The 25,415-nt window shown below is 44.3% G+C and overlaps 1 protein-coding gene across 1 annotated transcript in view; it reads left to right on the top strand.

Moving 5' to 3' along the window:
• Positions 1–25,415, top strand: part of CROCC2 (ciliary rootlet coiled-coil, rootletin family member 2) — a 190,958-nt gene that overhangs the window by 61,347 nt on the left and 104,196 nt on the right. Inside the window, exons 5-7 of the mRNA XM_068280645.1 lie at positions 8,518–8,601; positions 16,315–16,376; positions 17,610–17,775. Of these exons, the coding sequence (XP_068136746.1) occupies positions 8,518–8,601; positions 16,315–16,376; positions 17,610–17,775 (312 nt within the window). The remainder of the gene's footprint in view (positions 1–8,517; positions 8,602–16,314; positions 16,377–17,609; positions 17,776–25,415) is intronic.

The raw sequence follows: 25,415 nt of genomic DNA, 5'->3' as shown, positions 1-25,415 counted from the left end.
CGCAGGTCCCCGCTGCGGAGACTCCGCAGAGCGGGGCTGTGCTGGCTGGGACTCGTAGTCCCTCAAGCTTCAGAGTGACGCGCGCGCGCGCATTCAGACAGGATTTATTACACATAGGAGCTAGTCAGCTGACCAGGCAGATCAGCTGACTCTAACTCCACTCTCCATTGGTCCAGCAATCAGGGAGGTGCTGGGGCACACACATGGTACATATACTGCTGGCTGTTCATTCATCTGGTGTCTGGCGTTGCGATCACATACGTGGGAGCACCCAGATCCGTAGTCAGATCCTTAAGTGTGCCGGGACCAGCTGGAGCTGTAATCCTACACTTAGCTAGATATTGATAACTAAAGTACTAGTTTGATTGTGATTACCTGTTATGACTTTTGCCTGCCTCGACTATCCTCCTGAACTCTGACCTTGTACCTCGATATTTCTGATACTCTGTTGCCGAACCTCGGCTCGTTCCTAGACTCTGTTTTTGCCTCCTGATTCTGTACCCCGATATATCTGATACCCCGTTGCCGAACCCTGCCTGTACTTTGACTCCGCCTTTGCCTACTGTATTTGTACTTTATCTGTCCGTGTGTTACGATCTGGCTTGTCCGACCTCGAGAACCGACCTCACGATTGGAGGCGGTTCCCAGTCCTGTTAGTGATACTTCTTCCTGAGTGTCACTCTTGGACTTTCCTTCCTACTGTCAATCTGACTCCTCCCGTCTTGGAGAGCTCAGGTCTGCGGAAGGAATCCGTGCAGTTCTCCTTGCTGCACTGAGGCCTAGGCCTCTTAGTGTTACAGTTACACCAAACACTACACTCTACTCAGGTGAACAGAGGTTAGCTAGTATATTGGATTATCGGTGATACTGCAGATCACATATAATCTGGTATACGTCTGTATTTCCCGTGACGCTGCAGGTCACCGGTAATCAGATCTCTCTGTGCTTCACCGATCGTTACAGAACGCCAGACCATAAAATACTGATGGAACGCACTGATCCTCTGACTGTGCTTGCCACTTCGGTGGATAGCATTCATCAAGCACTAGGCCAGCACAAAGCCTTAATTGATGCCTTATCAGGCTCTGTGAGAACCCTCCAGACATCAGTTGATTCAGTGCGATCCCCTCCTAGTGATGACATCCGTATGCCTGTCCCTGATAAGTTTTCCGGCCACAAGTCTGACTTCCGGAATTTCAGGAGTAGAGTGTTGTCATATTTTGAGTTAAGGCCCCGATCCTCGGGGACTGAGACCCAACGGGTCATTTTCATTAAAACTTTGTTGACTGGAGACTCCCAGTCGTGGGCATACAACCTGCCCGCTACCGATACTGCCTTGACCTCAGTGGAGGAATTCTTTAAGGCCATGGCCATAATCTACGACGACCCTGACCTTGCTGCATCCTCAGAGCGGAAGCTCAAACTCTTACGGCAAGGCAGAGGGTCGGTCGAGGATTATGCGGCAGAGTTCCATAGGTGGTCGGTCACCTCGAGATTTGATAATTTTGCCCTCATGGACTACTTCCTGTCTGGGTTGTCGGAAGAGGTTTCCGACCTAATGTTGACTGTGCCCGAGCCCAAGACAGTTGACGAGGCCATATCGTCGGCCATTCGAGTAGATCGCAGGCTACGCCATCAGAGGCAGGCTAGGAGTAGTCACCGGGTCAGGGTGACTTCGTACACAGTACCGGCTGTTGCATCCCCAGTAACAACAACTCCGCCTGTCTCGACCTCTCCGGCCTTGCCTCCACCAGAGCCAATGCAAATTGGTCGATCAAAACTGACCCAGGTGGAGCGGAGGAGGAGAATGATGGAACAACTGTGCCTATACTGTGCAGAGGCAGGGCATAGGGTGCGGAACTGTCCTAACAGGTCGGGAAACGGGTCTGCCTAGGAGTAGTGGGGGGTGACACCCTAGGCACACAATTTTCACCCCTTAAGGAGAAAAAACTGCTTCTCCCCTGTACGATTACATGGGAGAATAAGTCAGTAGCCACTGAAGCATTTATTGATTCCGGCTCAGCGGCTAATTTTATGAATCTTGCATTTGCTCAGGAGTTGGGTATTCCCCTCATTCCAGTGAATCCCCCCATTCAGGTCACGGCAGTGGACGATTCCCCGCTGCAACGGGAGCGCCAACTGTCACAGACTCCGGAGGTGAAAGTCACCATAGGGGTACTGCATGGGGAACTATTACGTTTTTTTGTGTTACACATGTCCACCTCCACCATTATCCTAGGCATGCCGTGGTTGCAAACCCATTCGCCGCAAATAGACTGGGCCACGGGGCAGTTAACCTCCTGGTCACCGCATTGTTTCCAACAGTGTTTGGGAAAATTGACATTGGGGCAAACCAAAGTTCAGGTGGGAGGTGTGCCAGATCAGTACTCTGAATATGCCGACGTATTTTGTCCCAAGGCAGCTGACAAACTGCCCCCACATCGGCCATTCGACTGTCCCATCGATCTCCGTTCAGGTTGTGTACCTCCCCGGGGCCATCTGTATAATTTGTCGGGACCCGAGAAAGTGGCCATGGGAGAATATATTCGTGAGAACCTAGCCAAGGGCTTCATTCGGCCATCTCGGTCACCCGCCGGGGCAGGGTTCTTTTTTGTTAAGAAAAAAGATGGGGGCTTACGGCCATGTATCGACTACCGGGGGCTTAATAAGATCACAGTGAAGAATCGCTACCCGTTGCCCTTAATAGATGACCTTTTCACACAGGTCACGGAGGCTAGGATATTCTCGAAACTGGATTTAAGGGGGGCATACAATCTTGTGCGGATCAGAAAATGTGACGAATGGAAAACGGCCTTCAATACTCCGGACGGGCATTACGAGTACCTGGTGATGCCCTTTGGGTTATGTAATGCCCCGGCCGTTTTTCAGGAACTTATTAATGAGGTCTTTAGAGAGGTGTTGGGGAAGTTCGTTTTGGTTTACCTCGACGACATTCTTATATTTTCTAACAATCTTTCTGATCACAGAACTCATGTCAGATGTGTATTGAACAAGCTGAGGCAGAATTTATTATATGCTAAGTTGGAAAAATGCATTTTCGAGGTCACGTCGGTAGCTTTCCTGGGATATATAATCTCTACCTCGGGCCTGTCTATGGACCCTGCTAAGGTCTCCGCGGTCTTGGAGTGGCCGCAGCCGGTGGGGTTAAAGTCCCTACAACGCTTCTTGGGGTTTGCAAACTACTATAGAAGGTTTATTAAGGGGTACTCTACAGTAGTTGCACCCCTCACCAGTCTTACAAAGAAGGGGGCAGACACCACTCACTGGTCTCCCGAGGCCGTACAGGCATTCACCACTCTAAAAAGATTGTTCTGTTCGGCACCCATATTGAGGCATGTGAACACTTCTTTTCCATTTATAGTTGAGGTAGACGCCTCAGAAGTTGGAGTGGGGGCTGTGCTGTCTCAACGTTCAGGTCTTCAGGGGAGATTACACCCGTGTGCCTATTTCTCCCGAAGGTTCTCTCCGGCAGAGAAAAACTATGATATAGGCAATAGGGAGCTCCTTGCCATCAAATTAGCCTTCGAAGAGTGGCGTCATTGGCTGGAAGGAGCGGAGCACACGATCATGGTTTATACCGACCACAAGAATCTCGAGTACATCGAGGGGGCTAAAAGATTAAGCCCCCGACAGGCTCGATGGTCGTTATTTTTTTCGAGGTTCACATTCTTGATTACATACACTCCTGGTAGTAAGAATACCAAGGCAGATGCACTCTCTAGGTGTTTTGAACCAGAAACAGCACAGCCCTCTGTTCCTGAGACCATTGTTCCACGGAAGTTGGTGCTAGCCGCTACCGAGACTTGGGAGAACTGGAAGGAAACTTTGGGTCCTTTCCAGCAGGATGTCCCAGAAGGAAAACCTGAGGGGGTTTTGTTTATCCCGCTGCCCTTTCGGCTCCAGATCTTGGAGTTTGTTCACTCACACAAGAATGCGGGACATCCTGGGGCGTCTAGGACGCAAGATCTCGTGGCAAGGTGTGCGTGGTGGCCCTCTCTGGCAGCCGACTGCAAGGAGTTTGTCAGGGAATGTGCGGTGTGCGCAAAAAGCAAGCTGGCATCTGTTGGTACCCTACAGCCTTTGCCCACCCCGAGTGAGCCATGGACCCACTTGTCCATGGATTTTGTGGGGGAGCTTCCGAGGTCGGAGGGCATGTCGGTCATCTGGGTGGTAGTCGACCGCTTTAGTAAAATGGCCCATTTCGTGCCCTTGAAAGGACTCCCCTCGGCCCAGGAATTGGCCGACCTGTTCATCACTCATATTTTCCGGTTGCATGGCATTCCGGAGGACATAGTTTCCGATCGGGGAGTCCAGTTTGTCTCAAAATTTTGGAGGGCATTCTGTCACCAAATGGGCATGGGACTGTCATTTTCGTCGGGTTACCACCCACAGACTAATGGCCAAACTGAGAGGGTCAACCAATCTTTAGAGCAATTCTTATGATGTTACGTGGCTGAAGCGCAGAATGATTGGGTTAAATTCTTACCTTACGCAGAATTTGCGCACAATAACTTAAAGAGTTCTTCCTCGGGGTTCTGTCCGTTCCAGATAGTGACCGGGAAGTTACCTAAGTTTTCCCCGTTGCCGGTTGCGTCCAGTCCGTTCCCAGCCTTGGAGGCCTGGCAGAGGACATTTAGGGTCATGTGGAGGACCATAAAAGACAACCTTGTTAGAGCATTTCAGAGTCAGAAAAGTCAGGCTGACAAGAGACGCTCGTTAGAGTGGAAATTCCAACCAGGAGATTTGGTTTGGGTATCAACCCGTCACCTGACCCTGAAACAACCCTCTGACAAACTTGGTCCCAGGTTCGTGGGTCCATTCCCAGTTACTAGGAAGATCAACAATGTCACATACACCGTTGATCTCCCCACCAGCATGCGCGGAGTAAGGTCTTTCCACGTATCACTTCTCAAACCCGCAGTCCAGGTGGGTCCCACGCCTCCTCCTCCTGTCTTAGTCGATGCCCAACCCGAGTATGAGGTGGAAAAAATCATAGATTCACGTACTGTACAGAACTCGGTGCAGTATCTCGTACATTGGAAAGGTTACGGCATTGAAGAGAGGCAATGGGTACCGGGGAACCGCATGCATGCGGACAAGTTAGTGAGAGAATTTCATGCTGTACATCCAGAGAAACCTGGAAGGAGCTGTCTGGAGTCCACTCCTCGGGGGGGGGGGTACTGTGAGAAAGCGCAAAGGAGCCGCCGCCATGAGCCAGCGGCAGGCGGCTCCTTCCGCGCACAGCAGGCATTCGCACGGAGAGGCAGCCGCCTCCTCGCATCATGAGGCGGCTGCCTCCGTGCATCAGGGTATGGAGCGTGGTGAAACCGCCGCGTTGGACGCGGCGGTTAGCACGCAGGTCCCCGCTGCGGAGACTCCGCAGAGCGGGGCTGTGCTGGCTGGGACTCGTAGTCCCTCAAGCTTCAGAGTGACGCGCGCGCGCGCACTCAGACAGGATTTATTACACATAGGAGCTAGTCAGCTGACCAGGCAGATCAGCTGACTCTAACTCCACTCTCCATTGGTCCAGCAATCAGGGAGGTGCTGGGGCACACACATGGTACATATACTGCTAGCTGTTCATTCATCTGGTGTCTGGCGTTGCGATCACATACGTGGGAGCACCCAGATCCGTAGTCAGATCCTTAAGTGTGCCGGGACCAGCTGGAGCTGTAATCCTACACTTAGCTAGATATTGATAGCTAAAGTACTAGTTTGATTGTGATTACCTGTTATGACTTTTGCCTGCCTCGACTATCCTCCTGAACTCTGACCTTGTACCTCGATATTTCTGATACTCTGTTGCCGAACCTCGGCTCGTTCCTAGACTCTGTTTTTGCCTCCTGATTCTGTACCCCGATATATCTGATACCCCGTTGTCGAACCCTGCCTGTACTTTGACTCCGCCTTTGCCTACTGTATTTGTACTTTATCTGTCCGTGTGTTACGATCTGGCTTGTCCGACCTCGAGAACCGACCTCACGATTGGAGGCGGTTCCCAGTCCTGTTAGTGATACTTCTTCCTGAGTGTCACTCTTGGACTTTCCTTCCTACTGTCAATCTGACTCCTCCCGTCTTGGAGAGCTCAGGTCTGCGGAAGGAATCCGTGCAGTTCTCCTTGCTGCACTGAGGCCTAGGCCTCTTAGTGTTACAGTTACACCAAACACTACACTCTACTCAGGTGAACAGAGGTTAGCTAGTATATTGGATTATCGGTGATACTGCAGATCACATATAATCTGGTATACGTCTGTATTTCCCGTGACGCTGCAGGTCACCGGTAATCAGATCTCTCTGTGCTTCACCGATCGTTACAATGGATCAGCTAGCAGATTCCTAAAGGCTAGAAAACCCATGAAATATGAAAAAATTATGCATTTTAGAGTCACTGGGAGTTTGCTTCTCCTTGTAGAACAGCTGTGTGGAGAGAAGCAGAGATAGCATCAGCGTGTCTCCTTTGAGCTGGCAGCGGTGTGAGGTTTGGAGACTGTCAGGCTGGTAGAGCCTGCTTTTACAATTTCTGTTAAAGTCAAATCTATGTGTGTGTGTGCGCGCTTGCCGTGGGTGTGTGCGTGCTTGCAACGGGCGTGTGCGCTGTGGGTGTGTGCGTGCGCGGCCGTAATGCTGTGGCGGCGGTGACAGACCGAGAGCCTGTTTTTAAACGGGCTTAGGTCGCCTAGTTGGAAATAGTCACTGAATGTTAAATTTGAATGATCTTATGGAATTAACTTTAAACAAACTCAATGAGCTGGCGCGCGCAATCCCATGTAAAACCCTGCCTCAGGACTTGATGCCTTTAGGCGTTAGGTAGTCCTGGGACTGCCACCTTCCCTACGCCTATCCGCGTTAGGCGGTCAGGCTAGAATGTAGGAGCTATATTAGGTTAATGAATTCAGAAGTTAAAGTTGAATTCAGAAGTTGAGAGATAAATGTGTGTACTCTCTGTTTAAAAGTGGTGCTGAATTCCAAATAAATGCATTAGTTGCACAAGTCTGTGTGTGGATGGAGTGTGTATGGAGTAGAGAAGGGGTTCAAAAGCAGAACCTAGTGGTACACCAAGGGCTGATGTGGTGTGGAAACGTTAGTGTAGGATTAAGAAACAATGAAAAACCAACAAGAAAGTGTCAGGCTGTAGAAATGGAAGCATGTGGAGACTGAACCAAGTGTGGAGAACGGTAGAGAGCACTCCATTGACTTTTACAAAATTGTCTATGACTCTCCAGTGCTCTCCAACCTCCATAAGTCAAGAGCCCAAGTGTGTTGTGTACTAGTACAGTATATCTCAGCATAGAGCCTCTGGTGCCTCTTTCATTCTTGTGGAACAGTGGTGATTGCGCCAGTATTGTATAAAGTCGGAATTTGCAAAGCAAGTATAGCAACTGTATCAATAATCCTGCTAGGTTGAACTCAGCAAAAACTCGGTAAACAGAGGCGCCAGAGTAGAGTAAAAAGTTTTAAAAACCGCTTAAAAGCAGAGGGGGATGTTAGGGTGGACTTACCTCCCTCTTACAAAAAAAAGAGGACTCGCTTATGTCTCGATAAAACGGAATTGACAAATAATTTATTCAACTCCACAGATGCGACGCGTTTTGCGGGCGTGACCCCGCTTCCTCAGGCAAAAATGGGAGCACAACTCAGTGGGTCAAGCAATAGGTTTGAGCGCCTCTGTCAAACCTATTGCTTGACCCACTGAGTTGTGCTCCCATTTTTGCCTGAGGAATCGAAGTCACACCCGCGAAACACGTCGCATTTGTGGAGTTTAATAAATTATTTGTCAATTCTGTTTTATCGAGACTTAAGTGAGTTTTCTTTTTTTCTGTAATAGGGAGGTAAGTCCACCCTAACATCCCCCTCTGCTTTTAAGCGGTTTTTAAAAAGTTTTACTCTACTCTGGCGCCTCTGTATACCGAGTTTTTTCTGATCTTCTAGTCCACCCTGGGTGGAGGGGTGCATCCCCATCTACTATCTACAGAGAGCGACTTCTTAACCTGAGTGAGGTCAGGTCCTAATGCTCCCCACCTGCATTTAAAGTGGTTGCCTATGGGTAACCCGTGTTTGTGAGTATATACACATAAAATTGTATTGAACTCTTCATTTTACCTGACAATACTGCACCATATTGGGCTCTCGATTCTCTTCTTGTTTTTAAGCAGGTTGAACTCAGATTTGTACATTTGTTCTTTATCTCTACAAATTAATATCTGTAAAATGCTTGTTATCTAACTTCAAAATGATATACCCTTGATTCTTCTTTGTTTTGCTGAGCTGTAACATTTTATAATTCGCATAGCACATTGTTTTATGATCCTACATACATAATAATTTTTATTACTAAACTTGTGAATTATTTTACTTTTTCATATGATTCATGTCACATGCATGTCACATGAATCATCTGAGTCTCCAATCTCAGAGGCTGTGAATCTGGCATTTTCTTCTTCTTTATACTTGTGTTCATAATTCAGCTACTGACTATTGGCTTTGCCTGTTTTGCAGGTCTTACATTATAAGAGTAAGTGTGGAGAACTGGAGCAGCAGCTTCTGGCGAAGACCTCAGAGAGTGAGCAGCAGAGACTGTCAGTAAGTACAACAAGGAGGCTGGCTTATGAAAACTACAGGAAAGTGTTTGAGTTGCTCTTAGCAAGCAGTTTGTAGTCACTTCCCAGCCTACTCTGTCAATAAGCCCTGCCCCCTAGTCACTTCCCAGGCTACCCTCTCATCTATAAGCCCCGCCGCCTAGTCACTTCCCAGACTACCCTCTCATCAGTAAGCCACTTTCCCTAGTCACTTCCTAGCCTTCCCTCTCATCAGTAAGCCCCACCCCATGTCTCTTCCCAGCCTTCCCTCTCATCAGTAAGCCCCACCCCATGTCAGATACCAGCCTTCCCTCTCATTACTAAGCCCCACCCCCTAGTCACTTCCCAGCCTTCCCTCTCATCAGTAAGCCCCACCCCCTAGTCACTTCCCAGCCTTCCCTCTCTTGTTTCCTCAAAGCTGAAAATAAAGTCCTGATCAATCCAATTGAAATTGTTGTTGTTTCCTACGTTACTTTCAGTACATCTATATATAAGTAGACAGTACAAGAATGATCACTGGCTGTCCATTTGCTGAGGAAGAATAGTATAGGCCACTCACTCTTGAAATTCTTTCTATGAAATTCACAAAACACTGATGCACATGACAGGTGGGCTCTACCACCACATGGGACCCCCATACCGCATGCGACACCAAAAAAAATTCACAACCATGTAAAGAATCGAAGTCACTGGTGGATTTGCCACATACATAAGAAAAGCTAAACCTGGAGGAAGCTACAGAGAAATTTCACCTCACGTGGTGGTCAGCTCAACTGCCACACACTGTCATCAGTTAGCTTCAAATTAGGTCCAACAAATGGGTAAATCACACTGTAAATTGTATTCAAAGCCCAACTCAAAATTAAAGAAAACCTGAACTGAAAATTAAAAGTCAAAATAAACATACACAGGTCATACTTACCTCCCATGTAGTCTATTCCTCAAATCCTTTCTCCTCTCCTGCATCCTGTTTGTCCACTGTGATCAATGGAATTTTCCGTCCTCCATTTTGAAAATGGCCATTACCCCATAACAGCTTTCTGGTCAGCACACTGTTAAACTGTAACATCGCCCACTTGAGCCATAGAGAAACATAGACATTACCTGGCACATGAGTTGTCCTTTCAGCTAGAACTGATAGCAACTGATATATAACTGACAGAAACTGATTTATTTCAGTTCTGACAAAATGTTGTCAGAACTGGAAGGGATCGTTGTAAGAAGCAAATAGTGAGCTTCTGGGAGTAACTGATGGCAAGGTAACTACAGTATGTAATGTTCATTTGACGTTACCTCATGTGTTAATTTTAAATAATTTTGCTCAGGTCCCTTTAAATAAGGCAAATTCTGACGGTAGTCGGAGGGTTCTGTGTGTGAGTAGGGTTAGGTTTAGCTATAGTAAAATATTGGTAACAATTACTTATATTTTCCTAACGAAAATGAACACTTTGAATAGTAGAACGTACCAATACATTTACCAATATTCTACTATCTACCCAAAATTCACATGCACCTTAATACACAAAAAAGGGCACAGAATCTCTGCAACACGTGCTGGCGAAGTGCATTCTCTGTAAACCGCCCTTGGAGTATTTAACATGGTGTGAAATCTGCAAGGGCATATGAAAGTCCATAGATTTTCCTATTACAGCTCTCGCCTGTGCTGTGCATCGTGTTGACACAGAGCACGTTTTTACATGCATGGCATGTCCCACTTATGCAAATTTAAATCTATGGGCAGCACACATACAGTAAGTACGTATAGAATGAAGTTGCACACATTTTAGCACATGCAGTGATAGTTTTTTCTTACTTTATAAAACCGCATTGTGAAGCAAACTTAAACACATTATGACGCATGCAGTTACGCGTCAAAACACATGGAAACCTGCATTTTATGTACACTTTTTAAAATTTGCAGTATGCCGAAAGTCTAAAGCAGTCCATAGATGTAACTGATGCTGGTGCTTACTTACACTGGGTTGGATTATTAACATATGTCCAAGCTGGAGATCGCTAGCAAATAAAATTATTTAGCATTCTATGCTTCCTTTTTTGTTTCTGTAATCAGCTGCAAATCACCTCCTGCTTTGTAAGCACATAGATGTAACTAGTGATTTCAGCAGGGCTGTGGAGTTGGAGCAATTTTTGGGTACCCGGAGTTGGTGATTTCATAAACTGAGTAGTCGGAGTTGAAGTCGGATGTTTTTTATACCCACTCCATAGCCCTGCCAGGGATGTGGAGTATGAGTCAAGGAGTCGGAGTAGTTTTGGGTACCTTGAGTCAGAGTTGGTGGTTTCATAAACTGTGGAGTCAGACGATTTTTTTAACCGATTCCACAGCCCTAGATTTCAGACACAAATTGTTGACCTTAGTTGTAGATCACTGCAACAAACTGCTGTGACAAATCTCCTGCTGGACTCGGGCCTTTGTGAGTTAGTGACCCGGGGCAAGAGTGGAGCCAGTGACGATTAAGAATACCTGGATCCATAAGTCATTCACTTTTTCTCCTGACTTTTCTCCTAGGTGATATTTTCACAACTTGTCAATAAAATGCATTTTAACCTATTAGCAAGCACGGAAATACTCAAAATAATTTTGATAGTATGTTTTCACCTGATTTTTGGTACTTTTTCAATTACAAAGTGCTGAAAAGTTATTATCGTATAAAGAGAAGATGAAAAAGTATCTCCAAGGAGAAAAAGTAAATTGAATAAGGGTCCTAGAGTACTTACTTTTTCTGAGTCATTGAAAGGTTAATCAAAAGCAAGTGTGCAATAGTAGATCATACATATAATTAGGGGCGTGGCAATAGCCATAGCAGCCATAGCAACCGCTATAGGCCCTTGGAGAGGACTGGCCCAGGTGGTACTTGATGTGTTCACATTGTTTTTCTACTCCCTGACTTTGTCTCCGTGCCCATGGACTATACACAGTGTACATTGCATGTAAATGTAAATTGCCCTCTCAACTCATATCCATAGGGTAGGGGCAGGTGGCATTGCTCAAGAGTGCCTAAATATGATGACCCCACAAAAATGTTGGTATGGGGCCCCAGAATGTCTAGCTACGCAACTGCATATAATTTCCATTGTAACAAGTTAAATGCCTAATGTCAGGGGTTTCCAGTTCTGTTGAAATCCCAATACACATCACACATCTGAGGACCTCTAGCTTGGTGGAGAAGTGTAGAAGATACAATTCTGCTTCTTGTTTTAAGATCAAGAATTCATAACAAACTACAAGTGGTTTAAATCTAAGCTTTTTCAAAAAACCTTATCAGCATGGCTAATAATTCTCCGAGTGTAAACATGGACATTTCCTGTTATTGTTAAACAAAGAAAAACTAGCCATTCCTGTAAGTCAGTTAAAGACCCGTGACTCCGGCGAGCGATGGAAGGAAATCTTGTATTATTGACGTGTTACACAGAACATGTTCAGCCCATGTTTTAAAAATGCTAGGAATGTGGAAAATATTTAGGAATATCGTGCTAAACAAGTCTGAATTGGTCTTTCCGTCTTTCAATTGCTAAGTTTAAAAACAATGTTTACTATTACATTTAAACGGCTTTTGGCACCACGTTCCTGCTGCTAAGCATGTCTTGCCTAAATCCTCTCCAGCCCATTCCTCAGAGCACCTGTGGTAGCTGTGAACACCTATTGACATGCTGCGGCTGGGCACCTTTGTCTTCTCTTGTATTGTGTGTTAGCCTGGAATGCTTCTTCCCACCGCTGGGCCGCAGGTGTGCTCAACTTTGTGATTCTTGTGAGGAAAAAATGCTTAGCAGGATTCTTACTACCTGTTCGCCCTGACAAAGAATGCTGCAGTTATGATGTGTCACGGAAAAGAAATGCTAATCTCCAGATTCTTTAGACATGGGTGTGTGGTTATATACGTGTGTGTCTATGTATGCATGTGTGTGTGTGTGTGTGTGTGTGTGTATATATCTGTGTGTGTGTATATATATATATATATATATATATATATATATATATATATATATATATATATATATATATATATATATATATATATATATGTGTGTGTGTGTAAAAAAAAAAGGCCAGATCGATCATTTATAAATTAATATTGTAAAAAAACAAATAATAATAATAAACAATTTCATTCATTGTTATTTTCACAACAGTTCATCTTTAACATAATTAAAGGAGGCCGAAACAGAATTTTGCACACGTTACTAGGTTTTTCAGCTCGACCCATTCCTGTAATATATAAAGCCTATAATTAGAAGGGATAACCACGTGTAGCAGGAGTTTAGACCATGTAGCGTGTATCTTTTTAAAGGGGCACTATGGCGAAAAACTGTAAAATTTCAAATATATGCAAACAGAGACAAATAAAAAGTATTTTTTTTCCAGAGTAAAATGAGCCATAAATTACTTTCCCCCTATGTTGCTGTCACTTACAGTAGGAAATAGAAATCTGACAGAAGCGACAGGTTTTGGACTTGTCCATCTCTTCATAGGGGATTTTCAGCAAGGCTTTTATTCTTTATAAAGATATTCCCTAAAAATGATTTAAACAATGATGCTGGCCAGCTTCCCTGCTCGCTACACAGTTTTCTTGCAGTTGGACAGAGCAACTGCCATTCACTAAGTGCTTTTAAAAAATAAATAAATCCTTGAGAAACCTCCATGAAGAGATAGACTAGTCTAAAACCTATCGCTTCTGTCAGATTTCTACTACCTACTGTAATTGACAGAAACATAGGAGAAAAGTGCTTCTTATTTTTATATGTTTGCACATATTTTAAATGTTACAATTTTTTGCCGTAGTGCCCCTTTAAGTCCAGTTTTTAACCCACCCCCACTTTTGAAGCCTTTACCAGTTCATAGCCACACTGCTAATTACAGTAAAGCATAACCAGCTCCATACATCATCCAATGATAATAGTCATCATACAGGTCTCCTGCAGCAGAGTGGAGCATTTTGGGTTGACAGTCTCCATGAGGTGTAATGTACTTCCAGTAATATGGAATAATACTATTACCTTATTAGCACTTGTTAAATAAACTATGACAACAGTGAGGGAAAAACTTCTAATAAATGTAATTTATGAAAGCATCATTTTGTTGACTGATCGTTCTAAAAGCTGATATAGACCAATCAATAATCATGTTGCTCTTCTTGTCACTGCACTACCTGAAGTGCAGTGGGCTACACAGCATAGTAAATGGGTAGCAGTATTATTTATATTAATGTATAATTAGGTATATGCAAATCATCTCTTTCTGCCCCTGAAAGCAATACTGCACACCCAGAACCGCTGGTGTATAAGTGGCTAATCCATCTGTCTAGAATTAAAAGTTTTATGGTATATACACATCGGTGCCCGCCCTCTCTGTCTTTGCAATTGAATGTGGACATTATGCTTTGGCGGTGGCATGATGATTGTGAAACCATATAATGCAAGTTAACCCCGGTTGCTCTGTATGCTGATGTGCTGTCATCTCTTCTTATGTTCATTCATACAGCCTATTTTGGACTTTCTGACCCTCATCAGTGCATCACTTCTATAGATACTTTGAATAGTCATAATCATTAACAAACTGTTCCCCATCTCCTTGCACCACTGACACTGTAGTTGCCATCGGCAGGTTTTGGTGCACTGTATCAATTGTTATGTATAGAGTGCTTGGGGGGCCCCAATGTAAAACTTGCATCTGGGCCCACAGCTCCTTAGCTACGCCACTGGGCTTGGACCAGTACTAAGGAATACTCAGATAGCTCATGGTGACCAAGAACCACGTGGAGGATATGAAGGGCTTAAAGTCAGTGGGAACCGTCTGAATAAAAGAAAACGCCAGATACTTACCTAAGGAGAGGGAAGGCTCTGGGTCCTATAGAGCCTTCCCTCTCCTCTCCCAGTGCCCTTGGTGTAGCGCTGGCTCCGTGTTTGAATCCCCCGACATGGGGGATTTCGAAAGTCTTCGGGAGCCGAGTCCTCCCGAAGACAGGCAGATCTATATCACACAGGAGGGAGTGCGCAAGAGAGGGTGCTCGCGCATGTGCAGCATGGAGTGGCCCATCTTCGGACTTTCCAAAGCCTCCTTTGGCAGCGGAGCGAGCAGTATTTGACCAAATTGGTCAAATACTTCTCCCAGGGACAGCGCTGCACCAAGGGCACCAGGAGAGGAGCGGGAAGGCTCTATAGGACCTAAAGCCTTCCCTCTCCATAGGTAAGTATCGGGCTTTTTTTTTTTTTTTTTTACACACAGTTGACTTTAAAGGGACCCAAAAGCCCTTTATTAAAAAGCAATGGTAAATGTATATTTGCATTCTTAAAACAGAAGATATTTGCAATAATTCAGCTGTAAGTGTGCAACTTTGGTTCCCCATGATGCATCACTCCTGACTGAGTATGCAAATAAAATCAAAGATAGCTTTATTGGCATGACCAAGATTCATTATAGGTATTGCCAAAGCAAGGGGGAATAGGGGACATGGAAGGGGGTGGGGCAGGGGTACAGTGGGTAAGCAGTCTGTGGACATTTTTTTAGGTTTACAGTTCCGTTATGCTCCTCTCAGTCTGTGGCATGCTGTGACATAGTGTGCAGCGATTGTCACTGTGGATTCCTCTTCTCCTAGTAGGATACATGTTTTTCTCTCATCTTCTAGTGTGAGAAAGTCTGGGAATAGTTCCAACAATTTCTTAAAGTAAGTGTCCCTGGTTGCAGTATATTTGGGACAGTGCAGCAGGAAGTGGCTTTCATCCTCAAGGGTCTTCTGCTCACAGTGTTGGCAAAGTCTCTCCTCCCTGGGTTTGCATGTCTGTCTGTGTCTTCCAGACTCTATTTCGAGGTTGTGAGCACTCAATCTGTAGACACTCAGGATTTTCCTCTCTTGAGAGTTTTGCAGCTTTTCCAGGTATGGGGCCATTTTATATTCTCTTTGTAGAGACTGGTATATGGCTAGCTTTTGTGACTGTTTTATTTCACTCCTCCATTTTTCCACATAGTCTTATTTACTCTTAGCTGTGGTGTGTTTTATCTGGACTTTTGTTATGACCTGTGGGTCGGGGGTTGGAGGGAGTATAGAGCTGACCACGACTTTCAGTGCACACGGCTTTTCTTGGTCTTCATTGTGCAGCATGGCTTTGTAGTGGAGTGAGTCGGGGCTGCTGCTCTGTAGGTGGGCCCAGAGGGACAACACTCTCTTCTGTATCTCAAGCAGTAATGGGAATCTCCCCAGCTCAGCTCGGCAGGCATTGTTTGAGGTACTCCGATGGACATGGAGAAGGTGTTTGCAGAACTCAAGGTGGATTCCCATTTTGATTGGTCTGGGTAGGTGGTGGGGCCCCATACTTCACTTCCATACAGTAGGATTGGGGTAATGACACTGTCAAAAACCTTCAGCCAGACCTTTACTGGTGGTTTGAGGTGGTACAGTTATTTCCTGATGGCATAGAACGTTCGGCATGCTTTGGCTTTTAGGGCCTCCATGGCTGACTTAAGGCTTCCTGATTGGTTGATTTCCAGACCAAGGTAGGTATATTTATCGGTTCTGCTGATTTCACAGTCATTGAGTATAAAGGATGGGCTCTGGGCTGACCTGTTTTTCCTCTGGAACACCACGGTTTTGGTTTTCTTTAGATTAATGGGGAGTGCCCATGTTGTGCTAAATTTATGCAGATCATCTCTTTATGCTGCCAGAGAGTGTACACTTTGCTTTGTCTAAGACGCTGATGTTTGTAGTTACAGGACCACAGTGCTGATCTGAAGAATGCCCTGACCCGGCTGGAGGAGGAGCAGCAGAGGTATGAGCTAATGTTGGTGCATCAAATTTCATGCACTGTCACCTCTTATCACCTCATAGTCATAAGGGCACTTTCTCTGCCTCTAAGGAAAGGTTAGCATGCCATAGGACCATCATTCTGGTTATTTTCTGCAGATCTAATTTGAAAACAGCAATAGTAGAAAAATAAAAAGTTTAGTAGTGTTCTTTTTGAACTGACGTACATAATGCTGACCACACATGGATAGATTGTAGGAAATCTTTAATGCAATTGATTTTAAAATATTGCTTATGAAAATAAAAGATTCAAACTTTTAAAATTTTGGGTTGTGCTGTATTCAGATTCTTCTCGATGGGCCCCCTGTGCTCCAGGGCCTCATAGCAGATGCTATGACTGCTATGTCTATTGCTACACCCCTTTGTCCCCCTGTCTTTCTTTGTGCCCCCTTTGCCTCTTTATGCCTCCCTCTCGGCCTCTCTTGGCCCCTTTATGTCTCTGTGCTCGCTCTGTGTCTCTCTGTGTCCCCTCTGTGTCTCTCTGTGTCCCCTCTGTCTCTTTGTGCCCCCTCTGTGTCTCTCTCTGTGCCTCCTCTGTCCCCCAAGCTGCATCAGTTCTGGACATAGCTTCCACCATGAGTCCAGCGATGCCCGTCTATCCACTTCGCCTCCTGCAGACTTTAATGCACGGAATACTTCCTGTATGTCATGTGACATACAGGAACCTGGAGTTTTGCCAAGCATAAGAGCCGGCAGACTGTGATAGAGGGCGGAAAGTCTCGTGTGGAAGGCATGTCCAACGCTGCAGTCCGCGGACTTTGGGGAAGTCTGAACCACTTCTTCAAACTTCCCCCATGTGGAAATGACTTGATTGCGATAATCGCCGCTTTGACGATTCAGAAATTGTGATCTTAGTGATAGCGATTTCGGTTTAAATTCGATTTATCTTTCAGGCCTAGTAGGGACTAATTGGGGATTCTTCCTTTCAGATACATTCTTTAATTCTTAGATGCAAAAGTCATTTTCTGTAAGCATTTTAAAGACACAAATTTCATGGACACAATAATTAAGATTTTTAGGGTTCATACATATATCCAATTTGATTGGTCAATAAGGAGGTATCAAAAGTATCAAGTTGTACATTTTTGTTGCATTTGCAGTACAAAGCTGTTACCAGCTGATGCTGTTATTATGTAGGCTATTTGTTTGGGTTTACTCCGATCTATTAGTGAACATGACTCCATTTCCTCCTTATTAGGAGCAGCAGCCTTGCACAAGTGAACATGACCTTGAGGGAGCAGATGGACCACTTAAAATCAGCTAATGACAAGCTGACAGAAGACCTGAGACATCTGACCTCTGACCTCCACATAGTACATGAGGACATGGAGCATCGGGAGTCTGAGTGGAGGAAAGAGAGAGAGGTGATTTCACTTTACACATATGTAGGCTTATCATTCATTCTTCTTTACTGGGCTTTTCACACCCTAGTCCCAGCTTCATGCCCGCCCACATGCTAACAATGAGGGGCCACCCTCCCATGCTTGCTCTGGAGCAGTGAGAACCTACTCTGTCGTTTTGCTCCCCCAATAAGTCAAACCATTTAGAAAAAACGTTTAGGATGATGAAAGGATGATTTGCTTCACCAGATTTGAAGGGCACAGTGAAACCTGAGATTGCAGTTCTTAGAATAACAGAGGACAGTGGAGGATGGGAGATTCTGTGCAGCTGGTTTATAAAGTGAGATGCAAAGAAAACCGGAGGAGTACAGTTGCCCAGAGTAAGCATTGGTGCATACTGCTACATGAAACAAAAATTATTTTTGGATGCTTTTGGTTACTGCTCCTCTTTTACTCCAGCAGTCCTTGCACTGACCTTATGAACTCATCCCACCCTGTCTTATCCCGGCTCTGCCTGTTCAGTAAGCCAGCACTAATTCAGTAGGAGACCTTTGGCAAGTCTCCCTTACACTGCTACTGCCAATAGAGCGCGCTCTAGTGGCTGCTGCTCTGCTCTGGCGCTTTGAGTCCGCAAGGAGAAAAGCGCAATATAAATGTTATTTGTCTTGTCTTGTCTTGTCGCATAGACACTAGAGATAGGCAAACATGCAAAAAGGGTGCCCTGAAACTTAAAGAGAAACTCAGACCAAGAATTGAACTTTATCCCAATCAGTAGCTGATACCCCCTTTTACGTGACAAATCTATTGCATTTCACAAACAGACCATCAGGTGGCGCTGTATGACTGATATTGTGGTGAAACCCCTCCCACAAGAAGCTCTGAGTACCGCGGTACTCTGGGCAAACTGCCACAATGTAACAAGACTCACAGACAGGAAATGGCTGTTTACAGCTGTCTGTAACAGCCAGAACAGCTAGAAACAGCTACATAACCTGCCCACAGTAACAATGTCACCATGTAATACATGTCAGAATGTGAATCTGGGTGAGGAAAGATTTGACTAAATCATTTATACATAATTATGGTAAAAATGAAGCACTTTTTTATTTCATTATTTTCACTGGAGTTCCTCTTTAACCTTAAAAGCCCCCCTCCACCACCACCAATATATTACCTTAAAAGACCCCCACCAATGCCTAGCTTTAACCCTTTCTGTCTAAGACCTGCCACAAAAAATGAAAAATATCAACATTGTTTGGTTTCAGAAAAACAAAAGTTTGCTTTTTTAAAACAGAAAGAATTTGCGATAATTCTGGTTGGAGTGAGCTTTCAGAGGGGGGCCTTTTTCGTATTACCATACTTTTCTTTCAGGATCTTTTTTTTGGGGGGGGGCTACAAAATACAGTTTCAGTACCTGACAATTGAAGAAGTACTAAAAAGTAGGCACGATGTAATATCAAACTCATTCTGCATTTTTTTTTTGCTTTCTGGTAGGTAAAAGGTGTTGATATACAAGCTTTTTAAAGGGAAGGGAGCTCTTAACCTCTGCTTTCCAGTCTCCCAATGAAGTTAATGGGCAAGATCCATCTAAAGGCAGCGTATTGTTTGGCTGCAGAGCTTCTACAGCAAAGGCTTTGTCAAATTTGGGTGAATGTTCCTCAGCAGCGTTTAGGATACATTTTTTTTATATCAAGAGAGATGGTAGAGGCCATAGTATCATGTAAGAAGTTTAGCACTTGTTTCCAGTTGGCTATTGGAGGGCATTACCATAGTAGATGGAGGAAGGCGGGGTCAAGTAAGGAACATGTTGGGCATAAATTGGGGGGGGGGGGGTGCAAATTTGGAAATACACGCAGGTTTAAGGTAGCTCTGTTGTATTATATAGAGCTGAGTCAGGTGTAAGGTAGCTCTGTTGTATTATATAAAGCTGAGTCAGGTGATCTCTTTTACAAGGCCACAAGAGGTGGGCAGACAATCCTCCCACTCTTTAGCATCCAGCTGGACACCTAACTGTATTTACGTATTCAGGTAAAAGATGTGGAAAAACAACTCCTGTGAGAAAATCTAACTGAATGAGAGCCTACAGGCCTAGTCTAAAAACAAGCAGACATCTACATTTAAATTAATAGCAAAGATTCACAGTTGAGGTGTTACTCCAGACCCAACTGTAGTGTAGGATACTGTAGGAAACCTTTGCCAGGTTTTTGATTCCATCTGAGTCCTTGCCACTTAAATTGTTCTAATTGATAGCATGGGAAGTGAGATGATGATTCTGTAAATAAATTCTGAGATGTTTTCTCATCTGAAAAATACCTTTTCAGTACCTTGCAAGTAAAACTGACAGTACTAATTATTAGGTGAGAAAAGTAATATCAAACCAGTTAATTTAGGGGGGGGGGGGGGGGGGGGGGCAGGGGGGGGACTTATTTTGTATTTGCTTGCTGAGGGCTACGGGCTCTTTTTCACTATGAAGCGCGATCGTGTTTCAATTTCCACCATGCGATTGCGATTGAGCTACTATACTCAGTATAGTAGAGCTCAATCGCATCCAAAACGTGGCAGGATCACGATTGCGCTTGGACCTAAATTGCAACGTAATTGGATTACACTAATGGAAATTGCTACTGCCGTTTCCATTAGTTTAATGTGCCTTGCATTTTGCGATCAGAATCAAATCGCAGTGTAGTGGAAAAAGGCCCTAAGAGAGATATTTTATTGATAATATGCGAAAACCTCTCCTATGAGTAAACTTAGGAGAAATGTTGGGACATATACAGTAATGAAAAAAAGAGGAGTGAATTATTTCTTTAATAGTATAAAAAAGTATATGTTTGCTGACTCTCGGTCTTAATGGTTTTTGGTCAGTTCTCTGTCTTCAGCCTTCCTGGACTGCCAATGAAGAGCCAGAACCATTTGAAAATCTAGCTGTTTAACCAGCACCCCGCCCATAGGGCTCTACTGAAAGAAAAGTGGCCTGGCAGTCTCTCAACCCTCATAGTCTTAGCTCAGTTCTCTGTATTCTGCCTTCCTTGACTGCCAATCAAAATCCAGAACCATTTGAAAAACTAGCTGTTCACGGCACACCCCGCCCATAGGGCTCTACAGAAAGAAAAGTGGCCTGGAAGTCTCTCAGACTTCATTGTATTTGGTCAGTTCTCCATCTTCTGCGTTCCTGGACTGCCAATCAAGATCCTGAACCATTTGAAAAACTAGCTGTTCACAACACAACACACCCCGCCCTTAGGGCTCTGCTAAAAGAAAAGGGGTCTGGCTGCCTGATCTCCCCTCCCCCCCCCCTACCTCCCTTCTAGAGCTGGAGGGGGAAGGAGAATAATTTAGGTGGAAGTGATTTGACCTTAAAGAGAAACCGTGACCAAGAATTGAACTTCATCCCAATCAGTAGCTGATACCCCCTTTTACATGAGAAATCTATTCCTTTTCACAAATGGATCATTAGGGGGCTCTGTATGGCTGATATTGTGGTGAGACCCCTCCCACAAGAAATTCTGAGGACCATGGTCATGGCAGTTTCCTGTCTGTGAACCTTGTTGCATTGTGGGAAATACTGGTTTACAGCTGTTTCCGACTGCCAAAAAAGCAAGCAGCAGCTACATCACCTGCCAGCAGTAAAAATGTCACCATGTGATAAATGTCAGAATGTAAATCAGGGATTTAAAAGATTTTACAATGGGCAAACACTGACTAAATCATTTATACATACAGTAATTATTGTAAAAATAATGAAGCACTTTTTTATTACATTATTTTCACTGCAGTTCCTCTTTAAAGCGGGACCCAGAATAGATGTTGTATGCTTATTCACTCTCCGCGGGTTGTTTCAGACATGTGAGAGGAAACTACTGTATATATTTTAGATTATTGACTTAATGCAGTGTAAACTAAAGCACCCACTGGCATGCCAGCTACTATACAGACACCAGAATAACAATTGTGACTACTTATTAAACTTGCTCTTATGTGGATTGTTTTCAATAATAGGTTGCATCCTTTATTTTGTAGCATAAATCAACTTAAAATAGAAGTGTTCTGCTCAGCACATTCTGAAGGAGCTGGAAACACTTCTAAAAGCCTTTATCTGAAAACCAAACTTTCTTTTGTGTTAGCATGTTCCTTAGCAGTTCTGTTATCTCACAGTGGTGAGAAGTATTGTACATCTGTGTGCAGAATATGTCATTGTCAGCATGCTCTTCCAAATGTGAGCTCAAACTGACACCACCGAGCTCCCACTCAGCACTTTGCATGAGTCACGCTTCTCACTCACATAACTCTCATAACAGAAATAATAGATTAAAGCTGGTCCACAGGCAGATAAAAGGACAATACCACCTCATCCACTAATATACTTTAAAGTCATTAAACACTTTAAATGGGATGTATTGAAGTACCCAGATCTTTATATTGGCTACCTGTAATCCCCCCTACTTTATACAGCAACAGAGAAGGTCAGAACTGGAAGTAATCAGACTCTGACAGCCTAGCTTCATGATAACCAGTATGTTGATATTCTTTTGTTATGAAAACAGAAAAGGGACTGAGTTGGTCGGTGACCAGGCTGTGTTTATTAACTGTAGTGGTGGATGTTGAGATCTGTGACCTGGCTAAAGGGTGTCTATGAAGGCTTTGTGGGTGGCAGAGCACACAGAGGAATCATCCTTCAGTGTATATGTTTAGAACTGCTTTCATAGAGCTCAGTCTTAACTAAATAGCTCAGTATTTAGGCATTTTGTCACAGATCTGTGACCACGGCTGCTCCAGCCCCTTTCTAAAACAACACTTATCTGGTCCCCTCCATCAGGTCTTGGTTCTGGCCTCTCTACATTAGGTGTGGCTCTACTTCAGAGGACCTGGAAGTGTGAGACTTTATCTGTATCTTCCCAACAGTGCTAATTGACTCTATACCAAGGATGTCGAACTCCAGTTCTCAAGGGCTGAGGTCCTCACACATTTTTAGCACAGCTCAATTTTATGAATGAGACTGAATCAGGAAAGGTGTGGTTCATCAGGTAGAACACATTTCTCCATTTCTAATATACTGGTAGGTGAACAGAGGCGCCAGTAGAATAAAAGTACATAAAATTTTTAAAAAATTGCTGGGAGGAAGTGGTGGACTTGCCTCCGTTAAAGCAGACACCAAGGACTGTGATTAAATAAATAAATACACATTTATTGAAGATACCCCAAGGATGCAACGCGTTTCGCGGGCACAGCCCACTTCTTCAGGCAATAAACAGGGGATAAACAACAGCAATTCTGTTACAGCAAGCAGAGCACCTCTTGGGGTATCTTCAATAAATGTGTATTTATTTATTTAATCACAGTCCTTGGTGTCTGCTTTAACGGAAGCAAGTCCACCACTTCCTCCCAGCAATTTTTTAAAAATTTTATGTACTTTTATTCTACTGGCGCCTCTGTTCACCTACCAGTATATTCAAGTCCACCCCAGGTGGAGGGGTGATCTACCCTTTTTCTCCTATCTACAGAGAGCGACTTCTTAATCCTGAGTGAGGACAGGTCTAATCTCCTCACCTGCCTATTGAGTGGTTACCTGAGCGGTAACCCATGTTTGTGAGTTTTACCATCTCACTGTCTCAATTATTCAATCTGTCTTGACATACTACACCATATTGGGCTCTCGATTTCTTTTCAATTGTAGTTCTCCATTTCTAAGTACCTCCTAAACACTGGCATGGATATGGCCCTCAAGGACTGGAGCTCCACCCCTGTGCTCTAGATAAATATGTCTGATCTGCGGTAGCCGGTCAGGGTTGTAAGTATGTAACATTATAACATACAGCTATTCACCCAGGCCACTTAATGATCCAGCATGCCTCTGACCACCTGCAACAGAACACGTTTCTAGCCTGCAGGCTAGTGATGGATTGGTACAGCCTCAGCCCTGCAATGTTACCTGAAGGATTTGGTACAGATCTCTGCTGGGTAACATGCCTCATATGTGTGTATGAGGCTTTAAAGCAAATCTGAAGTGAAAATAAACTTATAAGATAATGAATTGTATGTGTAGCATGGATAATAATTAGAACATTAGGCACAAAGAAAAGAGTCTCATATTGTTTTCCAGTACAAGATGAGTTAAAAAACTTGAGTTGTTATCTATACAAAAGAGCTTCTCTGAGCTAGTTGAATAAGGGCCAGTCTTCACTAGGAGCTGCGACTGTTTCCAATTTGGCTGGTGTTCCCGTTCTACTGCGCTGCCCCAGCCCAAATCGCTAAGCCATGCGTGGCTATAGGGAGTCGGTTGCGTGTCAGTATGCCGTCTAGATTTGCACTGGAGGGCAAGCCGATGGTAGAGAAAGGCAGATTCAGCACAGATTCCGGCAGAGTGCAAATAGGACCTAACTTGGTCTAACTCAGTCCTGTTTTCTGAAGAGCTTAAAGAGACTCTGTAACAAAAAAAAAAGTTCCCCTGGGGGGTACTCACCTTGGGAGGGGGAAGCCTCAGGGTGCCAATGAGGCTTCCCCCATCCCCATAGCTGCAGGCAATCCAGCGCTGGCTCCCCCGAAGCGTCCAGCAATCCTGGCTCGACATATATATTTACCTTCCCCGGCTCCAGCGGGGGTGCTGTTGCAGCTCTCAGCGCGGAGATAGGCGGAAATAGACAATCTCTGTAGGTCCGCTCTACTACGCAGGCGCAGGAGACTTGCGCCTGCGCAGTACAGCGAACTGACAGTGATCGTCTATTTCCGCCTATCTCTGAGCGGAGAGCCGATACTGCACCTGTGCTGGAGCCGGGAAGGTAAATATTTACATCCCCGCTGTTCGGAGGGGTACAGCGAGACCGCCGTGGGACACAGGAGGACGAGGGAAGCCTCGATAGGATCCAGAGACTTCCCCCACCTGAGGTGAGTACCCCCTAGGGGAACTTTTTCTAGTTACATATTTTCTTTATAGAGCCAAGAAACAGTGAGAGACAACTTGAGATAAGGTTTTACTGCAGGAACATTCAAAGGGTTAATACTTCTGCTTTGTTTTACAGCTTAAAATACAAAGTGTAAACAGCAACTGTGATAGTCTGATGCAATGCTATAAATAAAGTATATTACTGAAAATAAAACTACTAGATGTTTTTTTTTACTACTAATGGTCTATTTATTATCCGTACTGCACATACAATTCATTAGTTCATAATTTTATTTTTATTTTTTATTTCAGATTTGCTTTGAGGAAGACATACATTATTAGATGAAGGAAATGATCAATGTCTTCGGCTCCCTGCACACTGCATGCAATTCCGATTTTTAATCGGTTTTTACATCCGATTCCGAATCGTTACTGCGTGCTGCGTTTTTTACTCCATTTTTCTGTTGATTGCATTCAGGGAAAATCAGAATTTCAAATCGGAATCAGAAACGGAATCGGAATCACAAAACGGATTTGCAGTGTGCAGGGAGCCTTCCTGATATCAGTTGTTTAACACCTTCCAGAACTCTGATCTGATATCACTATTACCGCTGCAGCTGCTAGCTTTATAAAGATCACATAGTGTTATGCTTCCTCACTTGTGTACTGTGTGTTTTTATTAGGTGTTAGTAAAATGTAATATTTATATTGAATCTAAAGTGTAATCTATTTATCATTTGAAGTATGGCTGACTTTGCACAAACCTAATGTCTAATGTAGGGGA

Source organism: Hyperolius riggenbachi, chromosome 4 (assembly GCF_040937935.1).
Source record: "Hyperolius riggenbachi isolate aHypRig1 chromosome 4, aHypRig1.pri, whole genome shotgun sequence".
NCBI lineage: Eukaryota > Metazoa > Chordata > Amphibia > Anura > Hyperoliidae > Hyperolius > Hyperolius riggenbachi.
This window is presented reverse-complemented; position numbering and strand designations above follow the sequence as displayed.